Source organism: Myxine glutinosa, chromosome 2, assembly GCF_964187855.1.
Source record: "Myxine glutinosa chromosome 2, kmMyxGlut1.1, whole genome shotgun sequence".
Taxonomy (NCBI): Eukaryota; Metazoa; Chordata; class Myxini; order Myxiniformes; family Myxinidae; genus Myxine; species Myxine glutinosa.
In genome coordinates this window covers 94861204-94888440 of record NC_136262.1, presented here as the reverse complement: position 1 = coordinate 94888440, position 27237 = coordinate 94861204, and the positions used below count along the sequence as shown (strand labels likewise).

The 27237-nt window shown below is 44.8% G+C and overlaps 1 protein-coding gene across 8 annotated transcripts in view; it reads left to right on the top strand.

The window, feature by feature from the left end:
- Positions 1-27237, top strand: part of TTC38 (tetratricopeptide repeat domain 38) — a 117274-nt gene that overhangs the window by 69770 nt on the left and 20267 nt on the right. For 7 of the 8 annotated variants that reach the window (XR_010983366.2, XR_013622321.1, XM_068107745.2 and 4 more), the window contains 3 exons: positions 14842-14901; positions 17561-17599; positions 25432-25513. Coding sequence is in view for 6 of the 8 variants with exons in the window: in XM_068107745.2 (XP_067963846.2) it covers positions 14842-14901; positions 17561-17599; positions 25432-25513 (181 nt within the window). In the remaining 2 variants the exon portion in view is untranslated. Of the gene's footprint in view, positions 1-13413; positions 13930-14445; positions 14538-14841; positions 14902-17560; positions 17600-25431; positions 25514-27237 lie in introns of all 8 variants that reach the window. The other variant, XM_068107747.2, reaches the window with a different exon arrangement.

The window sequence follows — 27237 nt, the reverse complement described above, 5'->3', positions numbered from 1 at the left end:
GCGGTCCGCAAGGCCTGGACACCGGGGTCGGCGGTCTGGTCCTCCGCCATCCGGGCATAGTCGACCCCGAGGTGGACCGCGAGCACGACGGACCGGGAAAGGCAATCCGCCACCGCCCACCGGGTTGTCTTTACCTGCCACGTGACGGATGTCCATCGTGTACTCGGACACAGCAGAGAGGTAACGCTGCTGCCGTGCCGACCATGGCTCGGCGACCTTGGCCATCGCGAACACAAGGGGCTTGTGGTCGACGAAAGCCGTGAACGGGCGGCCCTCCAGCAGATGGCGGAAGTGTCGGACCCCCAGGTGGAGCCCGAGCAGCTCGCGGTCGAAGGTGCTATAGCGGCGTTCGTGCGGGCGAAGCTGCCGGCTAAAAAACGCCAGCGGTTGCCAAGCACCACGCACCCACTGCTCGTGCACCGCGCCCACCGCGTAGTCCGACGTGTCGGTGGTGAGGGCGATCGGTGCATCGGGCGCCGGGTGGGCCAGCATGGTGGTGTCGGCCAGGGCCAGCTTTGCGCCCGCAAACGCCGCGGCCATCGGCTCCGACCAGGCGATGTCACCCTTGCCCGGCTTGCCCCGGAGGGCCTCATGCAAGGGGCGGAGGAGCTGGGCGACGTGGGGCACGAAGCTGTGGTAAAAAATTACCATGCCCAGGAACTCCTGGAGCCCCTTGATCGTGCGGGGCCACGGGAAATCCCTGACTGCCTCCACCTTGGCCGGTAAAGGGACGGCCCCGTGCCTGGTGATGCGGTGCCCCAAGAGGTCGATGGTGGCGACGCCGAAATGGCACTTGGTGGGGTTGATGATTAGGCCATGCTGGCCCAGGCGTTCGAAGAGCGTGCGGAGGTGGAGAAGGTGCCCCTCCCGGGACGCGCTCGCGACCAGGATGTCGTCCAGGTAGACAAACAGGAAAGGTAAGTCGCGCAAGACGCTGTCCATAAGCCGTTGGAACGCCTGGGCCGCATTCTTCAACCCGAAAGGCATTCTCAGGAACTCGAAGAGGCCGAAAGGGGTAATGACGGCTGTCTTCGGGACGTCGTCCGGTTGGACGGGGACCTGGTGGTAGCCCCGGATGAGGTCCATCTTGGAAAACACGGTCGTGTTTGCCAACCGGGCGGAAAAGTCCTGGATATGCGGGACTGGGTAGCGGTCGGGGGTGGTGGCATCATTGAGCCGGCGGTAGTCCCCGCATGGCTGCCATACCCTGCCAGGCTTCGGCACAATGCCCAGAGGAGAAGCCCAAGCGCTGTTGGAGCGCCGTACGATCCCCAGCCGCTCCAGCGTGGCGAACTCCGCTTTCGCCACGGCGAGCTTCGTGGGCTCGAGTCGGCATGCCCGGGCATAGACCGGCGGCCCAACCGTGGGTATATGGTGCTCCACCCCGTGTTTAACGGCCACCGCTGAGAAGGTGGGCCGCGTGAGGGCCGGGAAACTGGCGAGGAGGCGGGTAAACTTGTCCGCTGCCGGAAGCATGCAGACTAAACTCGCCGGGACAGAACCTTCCAGCAAGCCGCTTGGTAAGCCGCTCGGTGAGCCGCTCAGTGAGCCACTCAACGAGCCGCTCAGCGAACAAGCGAGCGAGCTAAAGGTTTCGGCCTGGACGAGCCGTCTGCGCTTCACGTCGACCAACAGCCCATTCGGACATAGGAAGTCCGCACCGAGCAGTGCCATTGGCACGCTGGCGGTCACGAACAATCATTGAAAGCGCTGCCCTCCGAACCGCAGTGAGAGGCAACGTTTTCCTGAATGTGCAGATGGGTGTACCGTTGGCGGCAAGCAAAGCGGGGCCCCGGCCCGTGGTTTGCTTGTCGGACATGGAGGCGGGGAGGACGCTTACCTCCGCTCCTGTGTCGCAAAGAAAACGGCCCCCGGACAAGGTGTCCGTGATGAAAAGGAGGCTGCCGGAATGGCCGACGCTCATGGCCGCAAGTGAGCGCCGGTCGTTTCCCGACCCGTCAAAAGAGCACGGCGGGCGACACGTTTTAGCCTGGCGGCCGAACCTGGCATGGTAGTAGCACCAGGTTTGCAGCGGTAACGGCCGCAGCGGCCATGCCGGCGGCGGCGGTAGTGGACGGGGCGTAGCAGCGGCCACGAGGGAAGTCGGTAGCGCTGGAGCCTCCGCGCCGGGATCCACTATGGCAGCACCGTACACCGACCGCGTGTCGCAGGCCGCGAAATACTTGTCGGCCTCTACGGCCAGGGCGCGGGGTTCCTTTATTTTGGAACCGGCCAGCGCGAGGCGTACCTGTGCAGGTAGCTGGCGTAGGAAAAGCGCCCGGAATAAGAAATCCGGGGGCTGGTCTCCGAGCAGGGACAGCATGGAATCCATCCGGAGGGATGGTCGTATGTCGCCGAGGGCGGGAAGGTCCAGGAGGCGGTCGGCCCGTTCGATCTCCGTGAGGCCGAACGTGGCGATGAGGAGACGTTTGAGCGCCTCGTACTTGTTGTCGCCCGGCGGGCGCCGAAGGATGGACATGACTCGGGCGGCAGTGCCGGGCCCGAGGGCGGCGACCACGTGGTAGTACCGGGTCTCGTCCGCCGTTATGCCTCGGAGGTAGAATTGAGCTTCGGCTTGCAAAAACCAAACGTCGGCGTGCACTTCCCAAAACTCCGGGAGTTTGACTGCGACGGCGTTGGTAGCCATGGCGCGTTCGGTGGTCAGCAACGACTGAACCAATCAGGGTCACCAGTGTGGTGCTGCGCACACACGACTCGATTGCCAGAGAGGTAGGCCACAACGTGTTGGTATAACAAAGAGTCTTTATTCAAAGCTCGTACTTCAGCACTCCGCGGGCTCGAGCTTAGAGCCCGCATATATGTGCCGAGGCCACACCTAGTCCCTGGGCGTGGCCGATCGGTCGAAAGGCGGGGCATGTGCTTTCGCTCCCCGCCTGGACGCTCGCGCCACCCACTGGTGCGCGGAATTATTGCCCCTTGTGCCCGCCACAGTACCAAGTATATGCATTCACGGAAACGTTAAAATGTTTCGGCTGTGTCCATAAATTGCCCCCGCAGTAGCCGAGCAGATAACACCCCCTGTTACTGTGACAGAAAACGTACCATCGACATCGAAAACCTCCGAAAAAGAAAACGTTTGGGATGGTTTTACACTCGTCTCCTCTTTGAGAAAACACCTCCTTTTCTTTGAGAAAGAGGAATGTCCCTCCACCCCGTAAGGAAAAGAAGGTGATGTTAGACTCCGATGCATTGGATTCAGTACCACCTGATAAAACATCGATGAGTAATCGATATGAAGTATTGCTAAATGTGAATGCAGACCCTCTGCCAGCTGCCGATATGGACCCTCAGCCTGATGTGGAGGAGTTGCATGCGCTACCTCAAGATGAGGTTGGAGTGCAAACTACGTTAAATCGTTGTGCGGATTTGGACAAGTCGGGTCGAGATTCGCCTGGGGGGCAAAAACAGCAAATTTCGACCCCTCAGTGCTCCAACGCACCTGATGGCGATCTTTCAAATCAAATAGTCATTGTACCGGCCAATTTAGAAAATGTACCTGAGCACAATAATATTGTCCGAGGAAGAACCTTAAATTGTGCAACAGGTTGCAGAATCGCCCCTCACCCCCACATTACCCGGGGTTCTGGTGGAACCTCTCCGTCAACCTGTTCCAACAGAAACAGGGCAGGATGACACCTGCACACCACAGAGTATTCTGGAGTCTCAAGAGCCAGGGGTCCCAGATAGTGCTTCTGACATGTCTGAGGAGGAATCCTATGACATTAACGAATTCCCCACATACAGTGATTCCAACGTCTTACCATTGCAAATACTCAAGTTTCTGAACCAGACCTTTAGATATATTGAAATAAAAGATTATTTTTCTGATCTACATAGGTTTATTGAAACGGCAAGGTGTATTATTCGCCAACCCAGTGACCACAATTTCACGGAACCCCAATGCAGTAGGCTTAAGAAACACATTGTTAAGGCAAAAAACGAACTAACACGTCAGGAGACGACGATGGTTCACGAGCGAGCGGTATTCAATGACAAAGGACGGACTGTAACCAAAACCGGCCCGGACAAGCCAGGCCCGGAAATATCAAAATCAAGGTTACTGACCTTGAAATGAGATAGAAAATAATGTATAACCAGTTATGAGGTTAGTTAGCTACACAATTCCGAAAATTCGGTGAAAAATGAAATGAAAATAAATTTTAAAAATGAAAAAAAAAATATGAAAAATCGAGCTCTGTGGGGCTAGACACATGACATTGGCCTAACCAAATATCGAAACCCCTGTTAGATTCCACCAAACCCCTCGGAGAAGATGTAGCTTGTACTCGATTACCCCCTAAAAAGACATCTTTTTCGGGCGTGGCTCCGCCCACAATGGGCGCAATATGCCCACTCTAGGCAGGACACAACTAGATCATGATATCAACCTCCCACACAAGTTTCATCAAGATCGGATGATATCATCGGGTAGTTATGCTACGGAAAGACAGACACACACCCAGACAGACAGACACACACACATGACGAATATAGTGGTCACTTGATAACTCGTGAACCAAAAGGATGATACGCATATTTCCCTTTCCTTACCTCTTTTAAATCTCTCTGACTATCTTTGGTAGCCTCAATATAAATGGTGGTGCGAGCCAGTCTAGGATGTTTCAAGTGGTCAACCTTGTAAGGCAACGGAAACTAGATGTGGCTTTCTCACAAGAAACCCACTCTACTCCATCGTCTCATGCTATATGGAATCGAATGATGAAAAAGGCCGGCTTCTTTCGCGATTCAACCTCTCGTACAGCAGGAGTTGCTTTTCTAATTAATCCCCATTTTTGCCTGCTCCAACTCTCATTTCAGGAAATAATCCCAGGTAGTACAGCGGATAAGCTCTCATATTTTAACAAATTGTGCATTTTTTGAGAAAAGCATGAAATTTCTAGCATAGTTAGTATATACCATAAGGTTTATTTTCAGATGTGGAGGGAAGTCAGATTTGACCTCTGAGGACAGTGAGAGGTCAAATACAAGATGGCCGCCAGTTCCCCAGGGGTAATGTTCAAATGTGCTTAATTTTGGAAACAAACAGCGTAGAAAAACATTTAAGGTATCATTTCCAACTAAATTTGGGATGGCCATTCATTTGGTGATACTTTTGAGATCGCCAGAATTGAACGAAATGCATTTAGGTCTAGGTCAAGGTCAAAACTGACCAAAAAATAAGGTCAAGAATGAAGTATCCCAAGTATGCAGATATCTTAAAATAAACCTAATGGTATGCACTAACTATGTTATAAATGTCCTGCTTTTCGCATAAGATGCACAATTGTTGTGGTTATCCACCTCACTTAAGTAAATACCCTCATTGTAAAATGGGGTATGGTGGTTGGTGTTAACATTGTTTTTTTTGTGTTTCACAAAAAACACAATTTCCTCTGTTTCTTGACAACGCACACTCAGTGGCAATGATACGGCACTCCATGGACATCGTCAAGGCAGCAGTTCAGCACTTGAACCCTGGTCAGACGCCTGTCCTTGCTGCTGACCAACCACTGTATGCCCTTGCTAAAGAGATCCAGTGGACCTGGCCAGCCACTCACGGAGAGGATCACTTTGTGATCATGTTCGGTGGTCTACACATCGAGATGGCCACGTTGAAGTTGCTGGGAGACTGGTTGGAAGACAGTGGCTGGACAAACGCGCTGGTACAGGCTGACATTGCAAGCTCCGGAACAGCAAATTCCTTCATACATGCCAGCCATGTCACCAAGACCCGCCCGCCATGCACATCAAGTCACAGCCGCAAGCCTTTATACACTCCTCCAACAAGCTTACAGTGAAGACTGCACATCCGATGATACTGATGCCATGCAACCAGATAGTCCGCCTTTTGAGGAGTGGTGCATAGAGCGGGCAAAGACCAGTGTCCACTTTGACTACTGGCTTAAGACCCTGTCATTGGAGCTTCTCTTGCTGCGGTACATTAGGTCACTTCGTGAAGGTAATTTCCAGCTGTACGTGGAATCCCTGACGCAGATCATGCCCTGGATGTTCGCCCTAGATCACACGCACTACTCCAGATGGCTTTCCATACACATCCGTGATATGACGACTCTCGCTGAAAACAAGCCGGATGTCCTAGCAGAATTCAAGTCTGGAAATTTTGTGGTGCACAAAACCAGCAACAAGTTCTCTGCCATGGCACTTGACCAGTCCCATGAGCAGAACAATGCAATGGTGAAAGGTTCTGGTGGGGCTATTGGATTGACTAGCATTCCAGGAGCACTCAGACGCTGGATGGTAGCAGGGCCAGAAATTGCCAGGATCACTACAGAGTTTGAGGAACAGGCCATAAAGCAACAGGATGGTGCTGGTGACACTGGACACCATCACCACGACCAGCAACCTGGAGTGCAAGCAGCATTCCTGAAGGAGGTTAAGGCACTTGTGACAGTATTGGAAGAGATGGGGAATCCATTTCGAGAACACAGCCAAGACCTACTAGTCATTGACACAGGGGACATCATGGACACCCAAGTGGCCGAAACTGTGAGAAGGATCGAGACCCTTGGTGAGGAGCAGTACACCAAGTTTGTGGCAGAAAGTAGTGCTGTTAGCTAGATTCAAAATCCCGTCTCGGAACCGTCTCGATAAATTTTCAATTTTCATAACGGGATCTCGGGTCGGCTCGGTTCCTGGCAAAGTAAAAAAAAAAAAAAAAAAAAAAAAAAAGCTTCAAAAATAATGGAATTTCATTACAATATATAAACAACAATGAAAAAAATTCATTTCTGATGTTGAGTACTTAAATTCCGACTTAGCTTCCATTTACCGGGATGTAATAAAATACACCGCCTACATGCAGATGATCGGCCACCGATGGGACCGGGTTATCTCATTACAGTTTGTATTGTCGTGTGATTTCTTGCTCGGAATGTCAGAGAGAGGGAGAAAATGTTTCTGCCCAGGCATATTCGAGTCCCGGTTGGAGTTTCATTATCATTTTGTGAGTTGTGATCGCCAAGGGGCTCGCTCCCCCCCGCCGTTCCCCTCCCCTCCCCCGCCCGGCAATGCCGGGTACTTCTGCTAGTAAATTATAAAGCAGGCGGTGTAGTGATCACCCCCCCCCCCCCCACCCCCACCCCCTCCTCCTTATTTTGACTCTGTGACTAAAGTAAACGTAATCAACTTATCAGGCCTAAAGTGGAGATAAGATAACCAAAATACTTTCACATTCAAACCGTCAAACCAAACCCCGAGGGATTCTTACAATTTATAGATTTAGCGTTGCAATTAAACATAAACGTTCATCAAAAACTCATTTCATAAAACTACATAATGTATTGTACTTGTATTAATACATTGTGTGCAGAATAATCCGTTATAAACGTGTTTTTAATCTAAATAAACATCGTCCTAAAGCGCGGCGTTACGCGCGCTGCTTGCGAGCAAGGAGGAAGCGGACAAGCGGTAACTTATAAGCGTCTTTATTTCAGGAGCTCACTGTAACACTAGCGCGCTCCGGGCTGCGCGACCTGTGTATATCCTCAGGCCACGCCTACCCCTCGGGCGTCGCCGCCGCCCACTTGGTGCGCAGAATGATGTCACCACGCCAGTGGGCTTTCGTGTCCGCCACAGTCCCTCCATTCTCGGGGCCTCGAGCGAGTCCCTCGATATTAATGTGCTAAAGACCCTAGCAACCGCATCCTGTAACTCGTCTCCAAAAACGGACACGTGACCGCAGCGGGGCGGGGCGAGGCGGAGTGATACAGCGGAACGATTCAACGGTTTAAATAAAGTCGCGATGCGGGGGATTTTCATTGGGACCTTCATCCTGATGTTGTTACTTCCGCCACCAAAGGTAGATGGAGGTTATGTTTTCACTCCTGTCTGTTTGTCCGTTTGTTTGTGAACACAATATCTCAAAAGGTTGTGGACGGATTTGGACGAAATTTTGTGGAGATGCAGCGTGTGTGACAAGGGCGACATGATTAGATGGTGAAGATCCGGATTCGGAATTCGGATTCGTTTGCAGTGCATTGTTTGTTGACAAGGGGAAAATCCTGGAACAGTGAGTTTACTTTATCTATCATCGTTTGTGTCAGTTCAGCTGCACTTGCGAAAAATGATGCTTGTGCAGAAGCAGAGTAATGAAAGCAAGGCTCAATAAATGTCTCTATTATGGAAAATATCTGCAAGAAGTTGGAATTTTAACCGGGATTTTTTTACCGAGAAATTGCGTCAATCAATTTATCTCGGGACCGTCTCGAAAGCCGAAACCGCCGGGATTTCGTCCCAGTCTCGGCTCGGTTGACAGCCCTAGCAGAAAGGCTAGAACAGTGTACAACACCTGTCACACAAACACTTCCAAAGAACAAGTTGCCACTGTTCAGTAGGCCACCGGTCAAGATTAAGTCAAAACAGAAGGCACAGCTCGCAGCACTGAAGAGTGACTGTGGTCTCTTTTCGAAGCTGTACATCTCCTGTCAAACACGAGATGGAGACATTGACAATTTCTTCTCCCATGAAAACCAGGCAGCCCCGCCAGCTCTTTCAACTGGAGGAAAAATGCGGATTGGTGTTAAAGCAGATCTACTTCGCTGCCTGGAATCAGATCTGCTCGAAAACAACAGTACGCCTGTGACTGATGCAACAATTCTCGATGGTGCAGCTGTGGTTCAAATCCTAAATCCTGGAACATCAAGAACATTTCAAGAGTATGGAGAAAGAGTGTTTGCACCATACATCTCTGCTCAACTTGAGAAAAGCAGCCGCATTGACCTTGTCTGGGATGTATACCTACCTGCCAGCCTGAAAGCCTCAACAAGACAGAAGAGGGGAAAGGGCACCAGGAAAAGGGTGACTCCTTCTACTGTGATGCCAAAGAAATGGAAGGACTTCCTTCGAGTCGATGAGAACAAAACCGAATTGTTTGTTTTCCTTTCACGCGAAGCTGTTCATCTTCCTCTAGTAGAGGGCAAGGAACTGTATGCAACAGATGGAAGTGGAGTTCTCTGCTCTCCTGCTGAGTCATACTTGGCCCGCCTTGCCCCATGTTCGCAAGAGGAGGCCGACACTCGTCTACTTCGCATGTGGCAGATGCTGTGCAAAAGGGGTGTAAGAAGGTGACCATACGTACCGTTGATACTGATGTGGTGGTACTGGCTGTGGCTTCATTCAGCAAGACAGCTCCTGATGAGCTGTGGGTTGCCTTTGGTGTCGGGTCAAGCTTTCGGTACATAGCTGTTCACGAAATGGTTGCCACAATGAATCCAACACAGTGTCTGACTCTCCCAGTCCTTCACGCTTTCACCGGGTGTGACACTGTATCTGTATTTGCTGGCAGAGGAAAGAAGACTGCCTGGGAAACTTGGAAGTCTTTCCCAGAGGTGAATGATGCTTTCAATGAACTCCTATGCATGCCAAGTGAGGTCAGTGAAGGATCAATGTTACTGCTAGAGCGATTTGTGGTGCTGATGTACGACCGAACCAGTGAGAGCACGGAAGTGAATGATGCCAGGAAGCAGCTCTTCACCTAGAAGTCTAGAGAACATTCCTCCAACCCAGGCAGCACTGAAGCAGCACATCAAGCGCACTTGCTACTAGGCCAACTGTTGGAACCAGGCATTAGTCATGGATCCAGAAATGCCAGAGCCATCTGACTGGGGCTGGATAAAGGAAACAACTGGGTGGCAGCCTCTTTGGACCACTCTCCCTGAAGCATCAAAGTCATGCCATGAATTGATCCACTGTCGCTGCAAGAAAGGATGCACTGGACGCTGCAAGTGTGCCAATGCTGCACTCAAGTGCACTGCACTGTGCTTCTGTTCTGGAGACTGTTAGATTTTGATCACTACCAATTTTCATCATTGCACTTGATTTAATGTAAGCTTTTGTGGACATACTTGGTTAACTACAGTTATTTTTTCAGAGGTTATTGCATCATTCCTTGCAGTGTAAACACTTTTTTTCATCATTTCTGGTCTTTGGGTGTTCTGTACCTATCCCTGTACCTGAAAAAATAAAGTTTTAAAAGTTCAAATGAACTTTTTCCAATAGCAGTTCCAACTGCAGTATCATAAAAATAGATATTTAACGTAATTTGACTTTGACCTTGACCTAAATGCATGTCCTTGAGTTCTGGCGATCTCAAAAGTATCACCAAATGAATGGGCATCCTCAATTTAGTTGGAAATGACACCTAAAATGTTTTTCTACACTGGGTGGTTCCAAAATTAAGCGCGTTTGAACATTAGACCCGGTGGACTGGCGGCCATATTGGATTTGACCTCTCACGGTCCTCAGAGGTCAAATCTGACTTCCCTCCACATCTGACAATAAACCTTATGGTATACACTAACTATGTTAAAAATTTCATGCTTTTCTCATAAAATGCACAATTTTTGTGTTTATCTGCTGCACTAAGGTCACTTAGCATCACTGGATTTTGTTGATGGAGACATACATTTTACTTCAATAAATGTCTATGCCCCTTCAAAGGGCGCAGACCGACGAACCTTCTATGACAGGTTACGACTCCACATGATGCAGTTAGACTTGCAGAAGTGCATTATAATAGGCGGTGATTTTAATTGCACCCCACAACCTGAGTGCGATCAGAATGGTGCAGAACCTCACCCCGGACCAGCCAGACTGTTATCGATAATAATATGAGATTTTGGTTTTCAAGATATCTGGCGGATACAAAATCCAGGCACCCATCAATTTAACTGGTGTAAGGTTGCTAATAATCAAATGGCCCTTGCCAGGCTTGATAGATTTTATATAAATTTGCCCTTTACCAACCTCTCCCCCACCACTGAAATTTTCCCGTCTTGTTTCTCCGACCATCACCTCATTACCATGAGTTACCGTGTAGGGTTATCTCCAAATCGCCACTCTTTTTGGAAACTAAACATTTCCATATTAGATAACCCCTCCTTTAGGAATGACTTTGAGAGGGTGTGGTCCAATCTGAGAGGCTCCAAATCCAGTTTTAAGGATCAGCGATTGTGGTGGGACAACACAAAGGTCCAAATTAGAAGTTTCTGTCAGCAGTTTTGTTTTCTAAACACACAGGTAGAACGCAGAATGAAAGTGGAGCTGGAGAAGGAGATTCTCCAGATTCAAACAAATTAAAAAACCCATTCTACCCCCCAAAATAAACTAAGACTATGTGAGAAGAAGTCTCTTCTTAATAATATAATTTCTAATCAAACCCAAGGAGTGCTAACGAGACTACGCTTTCAGCACCTTTACCTCCTTGATTCTCCGACCCGATTTTTCTTTGATTTTGAAACAAAATTTCCTCATTCCCAAACTACTGCTTTGAAACGTCCTGATAATTCAATCACGACCAACCCTGTAGAAATTAAGAAGGATGCAAGACTCTTCTTCTCTACACTTTACCAGGCAACAGATGTCGATGCAGAACTTGTTCCGAACGTGTTTGATGGTGTCGGTACACTAACTCCAAAGCAAAGAACGGATCTGGAGTCACCGCTCACGCTTGAGGAACTTTCTGTTGCCCTTAAAAGCCTGGACAGAGGGAAATCACCTGGCCTGGATCGTCTGCCAGTGGAGTTCTTCGAGAAATTTTGGGACTTGATTGGACCTGATTTGCTTCTGGTTTTCCTGGAGAGCTTGAAGAAGGGTGAACTTCCACTGAGCTGCAGGAGAGCCGTGCTTACTCTGCTTCCTAAAAAAGGAAATTAATTGCTCATATCACTGTGGAGGCCAGTATCCTTATTGTGTATGGACTATAAAATTTTCTCAAAGGCTTTGGCCTTGCATCTCTCACACCTACTAGGAGACATTATTGGACCAGACTTATTGTGTTCCTGGTCGCAATATTCAGGATAATATATCTGTTGTCCGAGATGTCATTGAAATCTGTGAGACTAATTATGAAAGTTGTGGCTTGATCTATCTCGACCAGGAGAAAGCTTTTGACTGTGTTTCTCATACATATCTTTTTGAAGTGCTGAAATGTTTTGGTTTTGGACCTCTCTTTCTATTCCATTTAAAATTATGTTATTCAAACATATCGGCTATCTTAAAGATAAACAATGAACTTGTACCCCCCTTTTGTGTTGGGTGAGGGGTAGGGCAGGGCTGCCCTGTCAGGAATTTTGTACGCTTTATCCCTTGAGCCCCTCTTAAATACCTTTCGGAAGTCCTTGTCTGGTGTTACTTTTGGAACCCACCCCTTAAAAAGAATTGCTTGTGCAGATGACATCTGTGTCTGCATCAGACAGTCAGAAGACGTTGATTTGATGATGAGTGCATTGGATCTCTTCAGCAGGGCATCATCGGTCAAGATAAATTGGACAAAAACAGAAGCCCTGTGGCTTCAACCCTCGACCTACCCCCTACCTGCCCCCCAATTTCCTCTCCCTACTCCTCTCCCTGCCAATCTTTCATGGAGAGGGGATGGGATTAAGTTCCTAGGGGTGTTCCTTGGCCCTGGGAATTATGTGAGGCATAACTGGGAAGGCTTGTTGGCACACATTGAAGTACTGTTACTGAAATGGAAGAACTTGCTCTGCCAACTGTCCTACCAAGGTAGGGTACTAGTCATCAACAGTCTGGTCACCACTAAGTTATGGTACAAGATTCTTTCCCTGCAGCCGCCCAAAACTCTGGTGGAAGACATACAAAAATGCATCACCCATTTCTTCTGGTCCTTAAAGCATTGGCTGAGACCAGAGATTCTAAACTTACCAACTGCAGAGGGTGGCCAAGGGCTGGTCAATGTCAAGTGCCGCATCATGGCTTTCCGCCTACGAACAACATGGCGCTTCTTGTTTGAACCATGTTTAGCCTGGAGACAGCTTACCCAGCTGCATCTTACGTCAAGCGGGGAAGTTGTACCTTGCACAGGAGCTGTTCCTGATGGACTCGACCAAGATAGACCTATCGATGCTACTTGACTTTCACCAAAGCCTACTGAATTTGTGGCAAGCCTTTACCTGTCTCCGTGACCCCTCGACTTATATTCGATCCATGTTTTTCAACGAACCATTATTTCACAACTCTGTATTTGGTGAGTGGGTGAATGAAAGCACCTTCATTGAAAAGTTTATAAATGCCTCAGTAACAAGTGTGTCACTTGAGAAATGCCACCAATGACAGGTGGATCAGTGCTACCGCTCTGGCTTCGACAGTTGGCATTAGATCGTGTCGCAGAGTTGACAGCTTTTTGAAAATGGTGCTTCGCATCTACTGTGCCTCAAATGTCTGGGCAAGCAACCCTCCCGTACCCACCTCTGAATCTTCTCCACCCTTCCCCAATCTTTGTCTATCTGGTTCTCTCAGTTTGGAACCGATTAGTTTTGGCTGCTCTCTATCCTTTTCTGGGAGCAATCGAAAGACCCAGTATGTGCAATGCTTAAAAATCCTTTTTCCTTCATTGTCCTCCCCTGTACCCTGTAGATGGCCTGCAGTACTTCCGAATACCCTTTACCCTTTTTGGGGGTGGTACTATAAACAGCCTGTGCCGAAACATGTTGGGAATCTTCAATGGAGAATTGCTCATTTTATCCTACCCACAAATTCACCGCTTCTCGCAAGCGATAAGTGAGCAATGTCCATTTTGTGGACAAACTGAAACCTTGCCCCATGTGTATGTACGCTGTGATTTCTTTAAAATGTTACTTGCATGGTTTTCCTTTGTTTTTGATTTTCCTGCCTTTATTTTTGGCCCTAGTGGGCGGTTCAATTTCTCAACAACAATTTTAATTCATTTCTTTCTTGCGCAAGCCAAGTTGGCGATATATAAGACCAGGAAATCAAAGATACAGAATGATTTGTATAGTACAGATCATGTTTTGGAAATGTTTAAAGCTCTCTGTGTTTCAGGAGTGAAGCTGGAATTTTGTTGTTGTTCTGAGGTACAACTCTTTGAGAAGCAGTGGTGTGTGAGAGATGCATTTTGCAAAATAGCTGAGGGTCAGTTAGTATTTACTATGTAGTTGTTTTCCTTGCTTGTTTACTTTCTGATAATTTGTTTATTTATCATGTAAATGCTTGTGCAACCGTTGTGATTGTTTTCTTTGAATCATCGTTTTTTAAAATACTTTTGTAATAAAAGGACATAGAAGTCAAAGTCTCTTTCTCTTTCTCTCGCTCTCACTCTGAAATAAAGTGGAACCCCAACAGTAGTGGTTTCGCTTTTCACTAACTCTACGGTTAACAAAATGCAACATGTTTCTAATTTCGCAGCTCTGTGCTTTGCGTATTCGCAGTTTTTTCAGGGCACAAAATAAATTTCCCACCTAACCATCTTCCATGAGCTATGCATAAACACAAAGCAACTCTAACCAAAGTTGAAGTTTTGCCAGAAGTTTTGATGTGAAAAAAATAATAAAATGTACATGTGACTTTAATTTTGTTTATTTTAGTTTTACAGCCTTGGCAACAATTTACTTTGCATTTCACTCATTAAATGGTCCATTTTTTCTGAAGATGAGAAGGAACAAGTGCCGGGTTGGCACGGAAGGTGGGAGGGGAAGGCGTCGGCGACATTGAGCCTGAGGAATTTGTCATTTCACATAAATGTATGACTCCCCAGGCACATTCAGTCTATATTGCCACATGTGCACCTGAGTGATACGAAATCCAGATTAGTCAGGGCTGTTCCAATATTTCCTAGCAATCATACCTGTTAATTGATGTGCTTGCATTCAAAATATATTCATGGCCCTTAACACCTTATTTCACAACACACCTTATCAAGTCTTTTGATTTTATCGGTCTTTATCAGGTGCAAGGAGTAAAAGCAATAGGAAATGTAGTTATTGCACTACTGATTTTATTTTTTTCCAGATATAATTCCAACCCTTCCCTTATGTGTCCTTCCAGACCAGTGACATGCTCGCATCACATAATTACTGGCATTGGAGTCTCTATCTAATGGATGAGGTCTGTATATTTGTTCATTTGTTTATTTTTAAAGTTTTTATTTACCATTCATTCATTTTGAAGCAAGTTATTCCAAAAAACGAGAATAGCATGCTTATAGTTTGTTTAATTATTTTAATTATTTTGTAATTACAATACAATTTTGTTATAACAAACAGCTGTTTCATGAACTGGTCATCACATCAATAAATAATTAAAATAGTCTCCACCCGCCAACAACCACCACTTTGTTTAAGGCACAGGGCTGGCAGGATGGCCTAGAGATGCGCACATTCACCTCTAAGCTGTCTAGCCCTTGTTTGAATCCTGAATCAGCTATAAACTGTCATCCCGGTGTTTTACAGGCGGTGTGATTCATCAGTGTGTGTGCCATCCCTCGGTTGGATGTTAAACTGGGCATCCCGTCTGTAAGCATTAGTTAGTTGGGGGAAGATCCCACGGTGTCTTTCACTAAGAATAGGTGATCTATCATTGGCACCCTGGAAAAATTCGAAATTCCTGCCGTAAATACTTCATCAAACATCAGGCTTGCCGATTGGTTCACCAAAGTTTTGGGCGCATCTTCATCCGGCCAACTGCACAACAACTTCGGAATAATTGTGGTCATTAAAGAAGAACAACAACAACAAGAAGACTATGTTTTAGACAGAGGAATGCGACGTAACACCAAAATATTAAAATGTCATTGCCCCCAAAATATAAATGGTGTAGCCATTATTTGATGGTGTAGCCTTGTGAGCATGCCAAAGTCTGAAGCCTCTGCCTAGTATCAGGTGTGCTTATAACTTTTTTATTTATTAGACATCCTATGGACGTAAATGAAGACTCGTTTTACTCTACGCGTGTTGTACATCACGTGCAGCCAATTTCACCTCCCCACACCTTGTATTTATTGTTATATATAAAAAAACACTTCTGTACACCGCCCTTGAGGCTAGGTTTGCAAGCCACCGTCTACAATTCCAATAAAAAAATAAAACCACCTTTAGAGGCCATTTTTCCCCGCAAGGCGGGGGTTGGCCTTTTTTGGGAACCGTGGTTGTTGTTGTTTTTCGGTCCCCTTTTTGAAGCAATGTTTTACGGTCGGATGCCCTTCCTGACGCCAACCAATTTTTGCCGCCTTTAACGACAAACAGGGAATTACCAGTGAACTGGTACTCAATTAGCCGACCTCGGAAGGATGACAGGCTGAGTCAACCCCCCTGGTGTTAATTCAGCGATCGACCAATAGAAGAGACAATTCCAATAGAAGAGACATAATTAATTACTCTTTTATGGAAAATATTTTTCGCGTTTGTTTTATCCTCAAAAATAGACCGTAGTGAACACATTCGTGTTAAAAGATTGGCCTTTAACACCTACCCTTATGAAGGGGGACAGACATCTGTACAAACACACAAACAAACTGACATTGTGTTTTATATAAAAAATTTTTTTAAAATATTCAACATTTCACCATATGCATTTCAATTTGCAGTTCCAAATTGGGTATAACAGCACTTGATTCATCGTTTATAATAGAGAGTTATTTTACTTTCTTAGCAATGGCTTAATGTATTTTTATAATCTTTAAAAAATAATTTGACATTTTACCCCAGACTAGGGAACATCTTTCACTGTGGCATGTTGGCATGAAACATGTATGCCAAATGGTCTGGAAGAGGTTAATGATGTAGCGTTAGATTGTTCGCCAATGATAGACAGTGGTGTGATGATACAAAATGAAATGAAAGCTTACTTTTGTAGTCAACATCATCATCATCATCATCAGCATCATAATCGTACCTTAATGTTAATCTTGAGCCAAGCCAAGTTATCGAGATGGTTCCCATGGCAACATAATTCAGCCAATCACAGCAGGGATGTAATCAGGTTGAGATAATGTCATGAGTAATAGATATCTGCAATATGAAAACTAAACGTTCAACGTTTTTTTTAAATGTCGTGTACACAAAAGTACACGGTCGGTTGCTCGGTCGGAGCTCATTTTAATGTCCCCTCTCTGACATTTTCGGAGGGGCAGGGGTCAAAACAAATGACGGAAACATTGCAGAATACATGAAACAACCTTCCAATGGAATTTCTCCAAAAATTGCAGAAAGCATTCCAAAATGGATATTTGCTGTTTTGCATGAAAAAATGTCATCACACCAAATATTGACACTTTATGCATTGATATTGTAAATGAAATGCAATTAATTTTTGTTTCTTTAATGGAACATGATCATTATAAACACGTTTTATTTAACATAATATACTCATGTGACAATGAAATGTTTATGTTCAAGGTCGCCCAAGACTTTTGTACAGTATTATATATTTCACACAATTTGATCCTTGCATGTGACATCCAAAGTATTTGCAGGTCATTTCATAATATTCTGTCGCTAAAAATGATTGCCACCTTTAACTTTGTGAAAAAAGGCATTATTATAACTACAACTTTAAAATCACAAGTCCACATCATACTCAATAACAGGATATAAAATATTTGAAATTGATGTAATGAAGTTTTCTGCAAACAGCAATGTACAGTATGTTTGAGCATTCAATTACTTTGGGCAGTGTAATGAGAATTATGAGAGCAAACTGTTATTTCATTATATTATGCAAAACGAAAATTTGCAAGATTTATTATTATGTTAACTTCTTTTTACAGGGCGATTACGAAAACGTCTTGAACATGTACGACAAAGAGGTAAATCCTCCGCATTCATGAATATGATGAATTAGAGTAACATTAGTGATTTCACATGATGAAGGCACTCAGCCCTTAGTGAATGGCCTGGCCAAGAGTTGGCCAGTAGGAGTAAACCGAGCAGATGAAGAAATCTTTGTTTCGATAAAGTTGAGGCTCATGGAGGAGCAACTGGGCAGGTGGTGGTTTTGACTAACATAAAGGGCAGAAGTAAGAAAATGGACTGTTGTTGGACATGGACATACAAATACTACCAGTAAGAAAAGGTGAGAATAAAAAAAAACAATGCAAATGGGAGATGCCTTGAGATGTAGCGAGCTGCAACCTACAAGCAATGGAGAAATATGACTGGACAGACAATGCAGTTGCGTTAGCATGGACATTGAAAGGTTGACAGTGGGGATTCCGGGAAGAGCTGTAAGAGGAGCAGAAGGCCAAAAGAGTAGGGTGAGAAATACCAGAGAAGAGGTAAGCCCTGTGTGTGAACCTTTGATGAGTAATGCTGAATATTTTCAGAGCTTTATCCTCCAAAGCTTCTAGGAGTGAGAGAGATGTAAGTGGACTGACTACAAGAGAGAACAATAAAGTGAAAAAGTTGTCTTTATTTAAACCTTAAATGACAAAAATATTGTCAACTGAGAAGATTGACGTGTCCAGATTAGGAGACGTTCACGTGGAAATAGTGGAAAGTTTTCCCTCCCCTCACCTCTTTACCTCCAGCCTGCACCTTCCCAGTCTCCTTCCATTGTCCCTCATCCTCCTAACCTCCCATATATCCTGCACCCCCCCCCCCAACACTTGTGTGTTTGTTTATATGTTATGAATTGTGAGAAAATTACTGTTTGAAGCCCCCTAGTAAAGTGTCGTGGCACAAATGTGATCCTATAAGGATTCATCGTGATTAACGTTAGGAGCTTAGAGAATTTGTGTCACAAACAAACAAACAAAGTCTCATTCGATTTTATATGGAAGATAACATCGCTCCAAGCTCCTAATGAAATAACTTCCTAAATGAAAGCAGGTTGCACAAAAAGGTGAAATGATTCAAACCCAGGCTAGACAGCTTAGAGTGAGTGTGCGTACCTCTCGGCCATCCTGCCGTGGTCTGGGGATTCATTGCTTCGTAGCCACTGAAAACATTTTTCAATTCTCTCTTGAACTCATAGCTCACTTGTCCCGTTACTTTATTCATTCTAATCCTATAATTTATTTTGCCTTCCTAACTCCATGAATTTCCCCACGGAGAACTGAGCCGCAGTCACCATGTCTACTGCTCATGCACTGAGATCCTCCGCCTGCTTCATTATTTTTGTTGCACTCAATGAAGTTACACTTTGGGAAAAACAGTAGAAAATCAGAACAGTGGAAAAAGTTAAGTTTAATGCATTGGCAATTTCACATTTTCTTGTGTAAATATGGAGAAGGAGCCTTGCTTATCGCCGAGTTATAGGATATACACTTAGTTATGAGAATCGTTTTTTTATTTTTTATTTTTAGATTTCACTCCAGATTTCAACACTTATTTAGTCTACCTACCGCTAATTTCACCCCAATTCCACTTTTTTGAAATACCAACTTCTGTCCTGGAAGTCCTTGGTGTCCTTGTGTTTTATACTTCTCCCTCCCCCCTTCCCACGCCTCCGCCCCCCAAGCCCTCTCCCTTCCACACATCTCCCTGCTCTCAAATGTTGTGTTTGTGTGCTTCCCCTTCTCTCCCCATCTTGTTTTTCCGCTCCCTCTTTTTATATATTTTGTTTGTCTGGTTGATTTGTTTGTGAAGTAAATGTTAGCTCTTTCACGAGCCTCGATTCAGTATACAAAAAAAAAAAAAAAACCTGCTCTGATCCTCAAATATAAAGACAGATGTCGACTATATACTTTAATTAGTCCGTGAGAGGTAATCGTGGTAAAATGGCGGATTAAGAGTCCTGCAAGATGAACATGGGCTGACCAAGGATAAATCCTGTTTCTGCTTTAATTAAATAAAGCTGTTAATTATCTTCGAAAGTTGTGTTTAAATTTACCCAGACACCCAGTTTTCATTTGTGTATTGTTTCATGTTTTTTTATATTATTTGTTTTTTATATATTTTTTATATTTATATATTTTTATATTTTATATTTATTTATTTTTTATATATATATTTTTATATTTTATATTATATATTTTTATATTTTATATTTTTTCATATTTCATATTTTCATTAGTTTCATTTTCATTAGTGTACTCTATTGGAGTTCTCTTTGTATGCAAGCAGAGTTTCGGTCTACTAGATTTCATTGTTTTGGAGTTTTGGAGGAGACACACTGACACACACGCTTTCTCTTTTATTACTATAGATGATTCTACATTATGATGTATAGAACCCCCTTACTAATGTGTTACGGATTCGTCACTTCCGTTGTGGTGGTTTGCATCCACTGTAAATATTTCTGATTCCATGTATTATTATTGTTGTCATTTAAAGGGAATAGATATTTCTATTTTCAAAAGTTAAAAGTTAATGTTAAAAGAAACAGGAAACCGGATCGGGAACCGGACGACGAAGAGGAAGAGGAGAGAGGAAAAAGGGCGGAGCGAGTGAGTCGGACAAGAAAGCCGAGTCGCTCCGAGTTCTGAAGCGAACGTTGGCGAGCAAGAGTCACTAGCGAACTTTCGGGTTTCCGGGAAAGGAATTCCTGCGACAGAGTTGTCATCACTGTGACCGATCAACCTGCGTGTCAGGTCTTTGGCGGTGGATTCCGAGGAGAATTATCGCCGGGCCGTTACGTCTCAAGAGCGGGTCGTCGGCCATTTTGACTCGCGCAGGAGTTGTGCTTCGCTCGCGGTTTCGTCTCTTTTCGACCATCTCCACCGCATTCAGACGTCGATCTGGGGCGTGTGTGTGACGTGGCTTTTTGAAGGTTAATTCGTCCATACCCGAGGGGGTGATCTCTCAGTCGCCTGTAGGGCGCCTTTGGATATCCCCAGTCGTCTTGAGGGCGCCTTTGCACAGCTTCGGCTGTGTATCTGGGCTTGCCATCCGCACGGGATTCTGGTCTCGCTTGGACATCGTTCTGGCTATCGCTGGAGCGAATCAACTTCGTTTTGAAGCCGGGAATAAGAGACATTGGGGAATGTTCTTGTTTCACTCACTTGGAGCACAGTGAGTTATATATTGCAAAACTGATGGTACCATCATAGGACATAGTGATTGTACTTTGGAATACTATTGTTGTTGTGCTGTTATTCTTGTGTGATCTTAATACAATATTTGTTTGTGAGTAACAATTGGGGTGGCTTCTCCATTGATCTTTGACACACAGAATAACACATTTTTCTGCCGTGACTCCTCTCGGGGCTCGGAGGTACACCGTGACCAGGGGGTTGGGGAGGAGCACGTAACATAATGACAAGCTTGCAGAATCTGCATCAATCTCTCTCCCTTACATTATGTGGAATTGAAAGGTCTTAGCATTATTGGCTTCTCCTGCGATGCGGCAGAAGCATAAACTCGGTTCCCACGCATCATTAAAAGTCATTGTATTTGAAACTGGTTTTAAGGCCCTTAAAAGTCATGATATTTACTCTCATGGCATTAAAAGTTATTAGATTTGGGAATTTGGGAAAAAGTACATACGGAATATGCGCGCAAAGCCACTAGTCTTCGACTGGCCCCGTAGCACAACATGAGTCATTGACACGAGATCAGAATTACTCCATAGCACTGTACAGTGTACATGTCATAGGTCAACTGACCTATGTATAGCACTAGAGAGGTACCCATGGTTCGCATGGGAGGGAACCCGTGTGGAGACAGACAATGCAGAAAAGGCGAATGTGAAACCATGAACCAATAAATTTTACAATCCTGTGCAACCTCCAGTCGAAGACCAATAAGACGAACAGTAAGACCCATTAACTTGCGAAAACTCATGAAACTCGGAAAATCATGAGAATAAAAAGAATAAGCTTACCTTTGCCAAAGGAATCGAAACAATAATCCGATGTCAAAGATGCTAAAACCAACAACAATAAGTCAATGTGAGAAGTCGATGTGAACAGGGAAAGCTAATTCTTATTTAATTTTTCTTTTAATTAATTATTTTCTATTAATTAATTAATTACTTAATTAATAGTTAATTCTTTCTTTTTTTAATTTAATTTTTTATCATTAAAAAATAGCTGAGTATTTGATATCATGTATATTGTTATGAATTTTGGGGTAGAGTGATATATAGATCAGGTATATCTGTGTAGGTATCATGCTCCGACTGGCGTGAAGAAGAAGAACCATCTCGATGTACATAAGCAGGGACCTGTCTAGCCCGGATGTCGGATTAAGTGTATCTTTGTGGTCATACGAGGATGGCCTTGTGTTAAATAAAGTAGGGATTATGCTAATTCCCTTGTTCATGAGACCTGTGATCTATCCATTGTCCCGTATGGCAACGCACACAGACACGTGGAGTAGTTAGGCCCATTAGCACACACACACTAATTAAATTCACCCCCCACAACAAAACTCACCGGAAGCCAGCTCGGGGCACTGCTGATGCACTGCACTGTTCGGGGCACTGCACTGCTGATGGGGCACTGCTGATGGAACCGCAGCCAGCTACATCACTAACTGGCAGAGCAACACTCATCGTTCAGGCAGGCCGAGAGCCACGCCCAGAAGGACTCGTGATTGGTCAAGGTAGGGGCAGGAAGCTGGCTACTGATTGGTGGAAGGAAAACACGAGGCAGGACGTAGGTCGTCGATTGGCAGAGTAAGGAAGGACTGGTGATTGGCCAGGGACAGAGCAAAGAGTGACCCGCTGATTGGTAGGAGGAAGCGATGAACTGATTGGCCACCGACCGATGGCATGAGAGAGAAGTGACGTGGCCATTGGTGGAGAATTGAGCCTGTGATGTTGAGAGAGAGAGAGAGAGAGAGAGAGAGAGAGAGAGAGAGAGATAGAGATATAGATATATGACGTAATGAGGGTTTGATAAAAAGGTGAAGAGAGCCCGACATCTTCCTTATTGTTTTGGATCGCTTCATCCAAAAGATGAAGCCTGCCTGCTTCCTCGTGATTCCTCTCCCTCGACCTCTTGCTCCTTTCGCCACCTTTTCCCTCGACCTCTTACTCCTCTCGCCCACCTCTGCCCTCGACCTCTTGTTCCTGGTGCCTGCGTGCGAGTGCTGTGGTGTGAGATGGACCGTACAGCGAGGCCTGGTTTTGCGCAGGTCGGGCGGTTTTCCCGCCAACCGGGGCCGCATAGGACTGCGCGCTTTGGGCCTGACGATCCCTGACACCCCAGCCGAGTTGAGATAAATCCCTACGATAAAACACACAACGTTTCTTTTCATTTATTTTCCCTTCGTCTGTGTGCAAGTCTGGTGTAGGAGCGCTCCAATTTAGAACATTTAGTTACCGTCGCGTTCTTGTTCTCGGGTTCTGTTAATAAACTAGTTATTTTTGTACATTTGAATGTCTGCTATGTCAGCTCTGTCTGCTACCCATCCCACGTCTCCTCTTTTCCTGTTCATTCATTCCCTTGCTTGTTGCTTCTGCCTGTTGCCTCAGTGCCCCACTGCCCCACCATAATGACATTCCCCTTTTTCCCTCTTCCACTTCACTCTTCCATAAGGCTGGATTTTGTAAAGAAATTTTTATTTATTAGAGATTCCTGTTCAGAAAAGAAGGTTTTGAGAGCACAGGTACTAATGCCATCTGGGCAGGTCGCTTTTGTGATGTGAAGTTGATCCAGAAACTTCTTCACATTTTCAGATGGAAACCTCAGTGACGTGCTGGTGAATAAGGGAGGACGAGGAAGGAATGAATAAGGAGGAATAGGTTTGGGCTAATGAAGCGAATGTGAAGTCAAGCATTCTGGCTTGTATGTGCAGTCTGCTGTGTCATGTTTAGGAGTCCCATAGCATAGTGGATCGTGCACTTTCCCTTCCAGAGCAAGACAATACCTCAGGCAAGTTTACTTGCGTGAATACGTATCTGTTATGATTATGCTTACCTTGCAGTGAGCACGAATCAGTTTTTAGCCGCGTCGCAGACGCTGGTCATAGAGTGCCCTCTGCTGTTGTTGTTGTTGTTCTTCTTCTTGTTCTTCTTCTTCTTGTTGTTCTTGCAGAGAAGACAAAACCTCAAAGCTCCACCCATTCTGGGAACCATAGCTCCACCCATTTTGGGAGAGGCTTCATATGAACAAATATCCACCATTTTATTAACTCGCATAGCTTTGAGGCCTGTTTTGTAGGCCCGTGGTGTCTTCCTCTCTCACACAGTTTTATTTCAAATCAAATTCGATATATCATTTCATTTTTCACAGTCGCTAACATAGTTTTAGACTCGGTTGAAAAAAAACGGGAAGAAAATCCGATGAAAGTTGCCCTTTATAGAACGAAATGAATTCTCAAAGGCCTGTAACTTCAAGTCCATTGAGATTTTTTTTTTTTTAATCGCGGCATGGTCAGTCATACACCGCCCGAAATAACAGACGGGAAAATGCCGAGATATATATATTTTGTTTAAATCGCGGCATGCTCAGTCATACACCGCCCGAAATAACAGACGGGAAAATGCCGAGATATATATATTTTGTTTAAATCGCGGCATGCTCAGTCATACACCGCCCTGAAATAACAGACGGGAAAATGCCGAGATATATATATATATATTTAAATCGCGGCATGGTCAGTCATACACCGCCTGAAATAACAGACGGGAAAATGCCGAGATATATTAAAAATTCGTCCATTTGATGACAATCGTCACGATGAAATATTTAATTTATACGTCGTCACAATAATGTGGAGAGAGAAGCATAGCTTCGTTCACGTGTCGCCACACACGGGAAATTGCCGAGATATATATTTTTTAAATCGCGGCATGGTCAGTCATACACCGCCTGAAATAACAGACGGGAAAATGCCGAGATATATTAAAAATTCGTCGCCACACACGGGAAATTGCCGAGATATATTTTCACTTTGCACAAAAATAACATCAAGTAATCGAATCAATAGGAATGTCCTGTGCCTATAACATCGACGTTATAGGCACAGCTGCATCTAGGCATTGTGTAACATCGACGCGGCTTTTGTTTTAATTAAAACTTTTTGTACTTGTTTCTTCATGTCTTTTTCCATTTTGATTAATTTTTTTTAACCTCCGGCATCAAAGGTGGATGGAGGTTATGTTTTCATCTCTGTGTTTGTTTGTCTGTTTGTGAACAAGATATCTCAAAAAGTTGTTGACGGATTCGGACAAAATTTGGCAGAGAGGTAGTGTATGTGACACAACGTGAGTCCTGCAGCTTACTGGCAACCATGATTAGATTTTAGTGAAGATCCGGATTCGGATCCGGCTAGTAGAATTTTTTAGTGATTCTTCACCATTGGGAGAAAGGGCCAAAACGATACATAGCAGGATATCTCAAAAAGTTGTGGACGGATTTGGACGAAACCTGGTGGACAGGTTGTGTGTGTGACAAGGACTAGTCGATTCGATTTTGGTGAAGATCTGAATATGGATTCGGATACGAGAATTATTTAATTATTATGTGATTCTTCACCATTGAGAGATCGGGTGAAAAACGATATATATATCATGATATTTCAAAATGTTATCGACGAGTTATGACTAAACTCGGTGGACGAGTTGGTTTGGTGACAAGAACAAGCCGATTCGATTTTGGTTCAGGTCCGAATCCAGATCCGGCCTATCATTGGGATACAAAACATAAACTGTTCAGCCTGGCAGAGTTATGTGCTCCACCGAGTGCCCTTCTAGTCTCATCCTGAAATACATTCCATGTTAGATTACATCATAAATGTATTTTGTTTTCAGATCCAACCTCGGTTTACACATTCTGGAGGCATGCTAGACATCGTTGATGCTTGTTCCTTGCTGTATCGACTGGAAATTGCAGGTGACATTTCTGATTCATGCTTTGCCTCATAAAGAACAATGAATGAATATATGATTTAATGCTGAAACGTTTTTTAAAAAAATCTCTCCTGACTTTAGCATAATGTCACACAGTAGACGTAATGGGCCGAATGGCCGCCTCCTGTGTCGTTTCCTTGTCTATCCTTGTGTGTAACCTCCCCCCTTTCCATCACATTGTACATACAGTCACGTGAAAAAGTAAGTACACCCCATGTAAAGTTTTGACTTTTTGAACATATTTCAACATACAGCTATTTGATCTTCATTTCAACAATATTGATACATAAAGGTGATATAATATAACAAATATCATGAAACATTTACATTTTGTAGTCCATTGTATAATTTAAATAAACATAAATGCAAATTTCGCATGTGGAAAAAGTAAGTACACCCCTACATTTATCACTACTTCAAATACCTAAAATTAGAATCAGGTGCACCAGCTCAGGTGCAAATGATTAGAACATCGTTAGAGAGGATCTTGGAGGAACCTGTCTTATTTAAACCTCAGACATTTAGTTTGGTTTGCTCTTTGTTGTTGAAGTGTGCGGCGTCACCATGCCCAGATCAAAAGAGCTCTCTGAGGCCTTCAGAAAGAAGGTTATAGATGCCTACGAGTCTGGGAAGGGATTTAAAAAGATCTCCAAACAATTTGAAATCAATCATTCGACTGTCCGGAAGATCATCTACATGTGGAGAAGATTCCAAACAACTGCCAACTTGTTCAGGCCAGGCCATCCCAGCAAGTTCAGCCCGAGAGCAGACCACAAGATGCTGAAAGAAGTCTCGAAGAACCCCAGAATGTCATCATGGGACCTACAGGTAGCTCCTGCCACTGTTGATGTCAAAGTGCACGGGTCTACCATTAGAAAGAGGCTGCAAAATTTGATCTACATGGAAGGTGTGCCAGGAGGAAACCTTTTCTGTCCAGAAAGAACATCAGGGCAAGACTAAAGTTTGCCAATGAACACCTAGGCAAAGACCAGCACTTCTGGAACAATGTGCCCTGGACAGATTAGTCAAAGGTAGAGCTATTTGGCCACATTACCAGAAGACATGTTTGGTGAAAACCAAAGACAGCATTTGACCACAAGAACCTGATACCAACTGTAAAGCACGGTGGTGGAAATATTATGGTTTGGGGCAGCTTTGCTCCATCAGGGACTGGGCAGCTCACCATCACATAATCAACTATGAATTCTTCATTGTACCAGAGGGTGATTGAGGATAATGTGAGGCCATCTGTCAGAAAGTTGAAGCTCAACCGAAGGTGGACCTTGCAACATGACAATGACCCTAAACATACCAGTAAATCCACCAAGGAATGGCTGAAAAGAAAGAAATGGAGGGTTCTGGAATGGCCAAGTCAAAGCCCGGATCTAAATCTCATTGAGATGTTGTGGGGGGATTTGAAACGAGCTGTGCATGCAAGAAACCCCTCAAACATCGCACAGCTGAAAGAATTCTGCATGGAGGAGTGGAAAAAAATTTCTCCCAGTCGATGTCAGAGACTGTTAGACAGTTATAAGAAACGCCTACTTGAGGTTGTTTCTGCCAAAGGGGGCAATACCACCTATTAGAGCCAAGGGTGTACTTACTTTTTCCACATGCGAAATTTGCATTTATGTTTATTTAAATTATACAATGGACTACAAAATGTAAATAAAAAAACCACCTTTAGAGGCCATTTTCCCCCGCAAA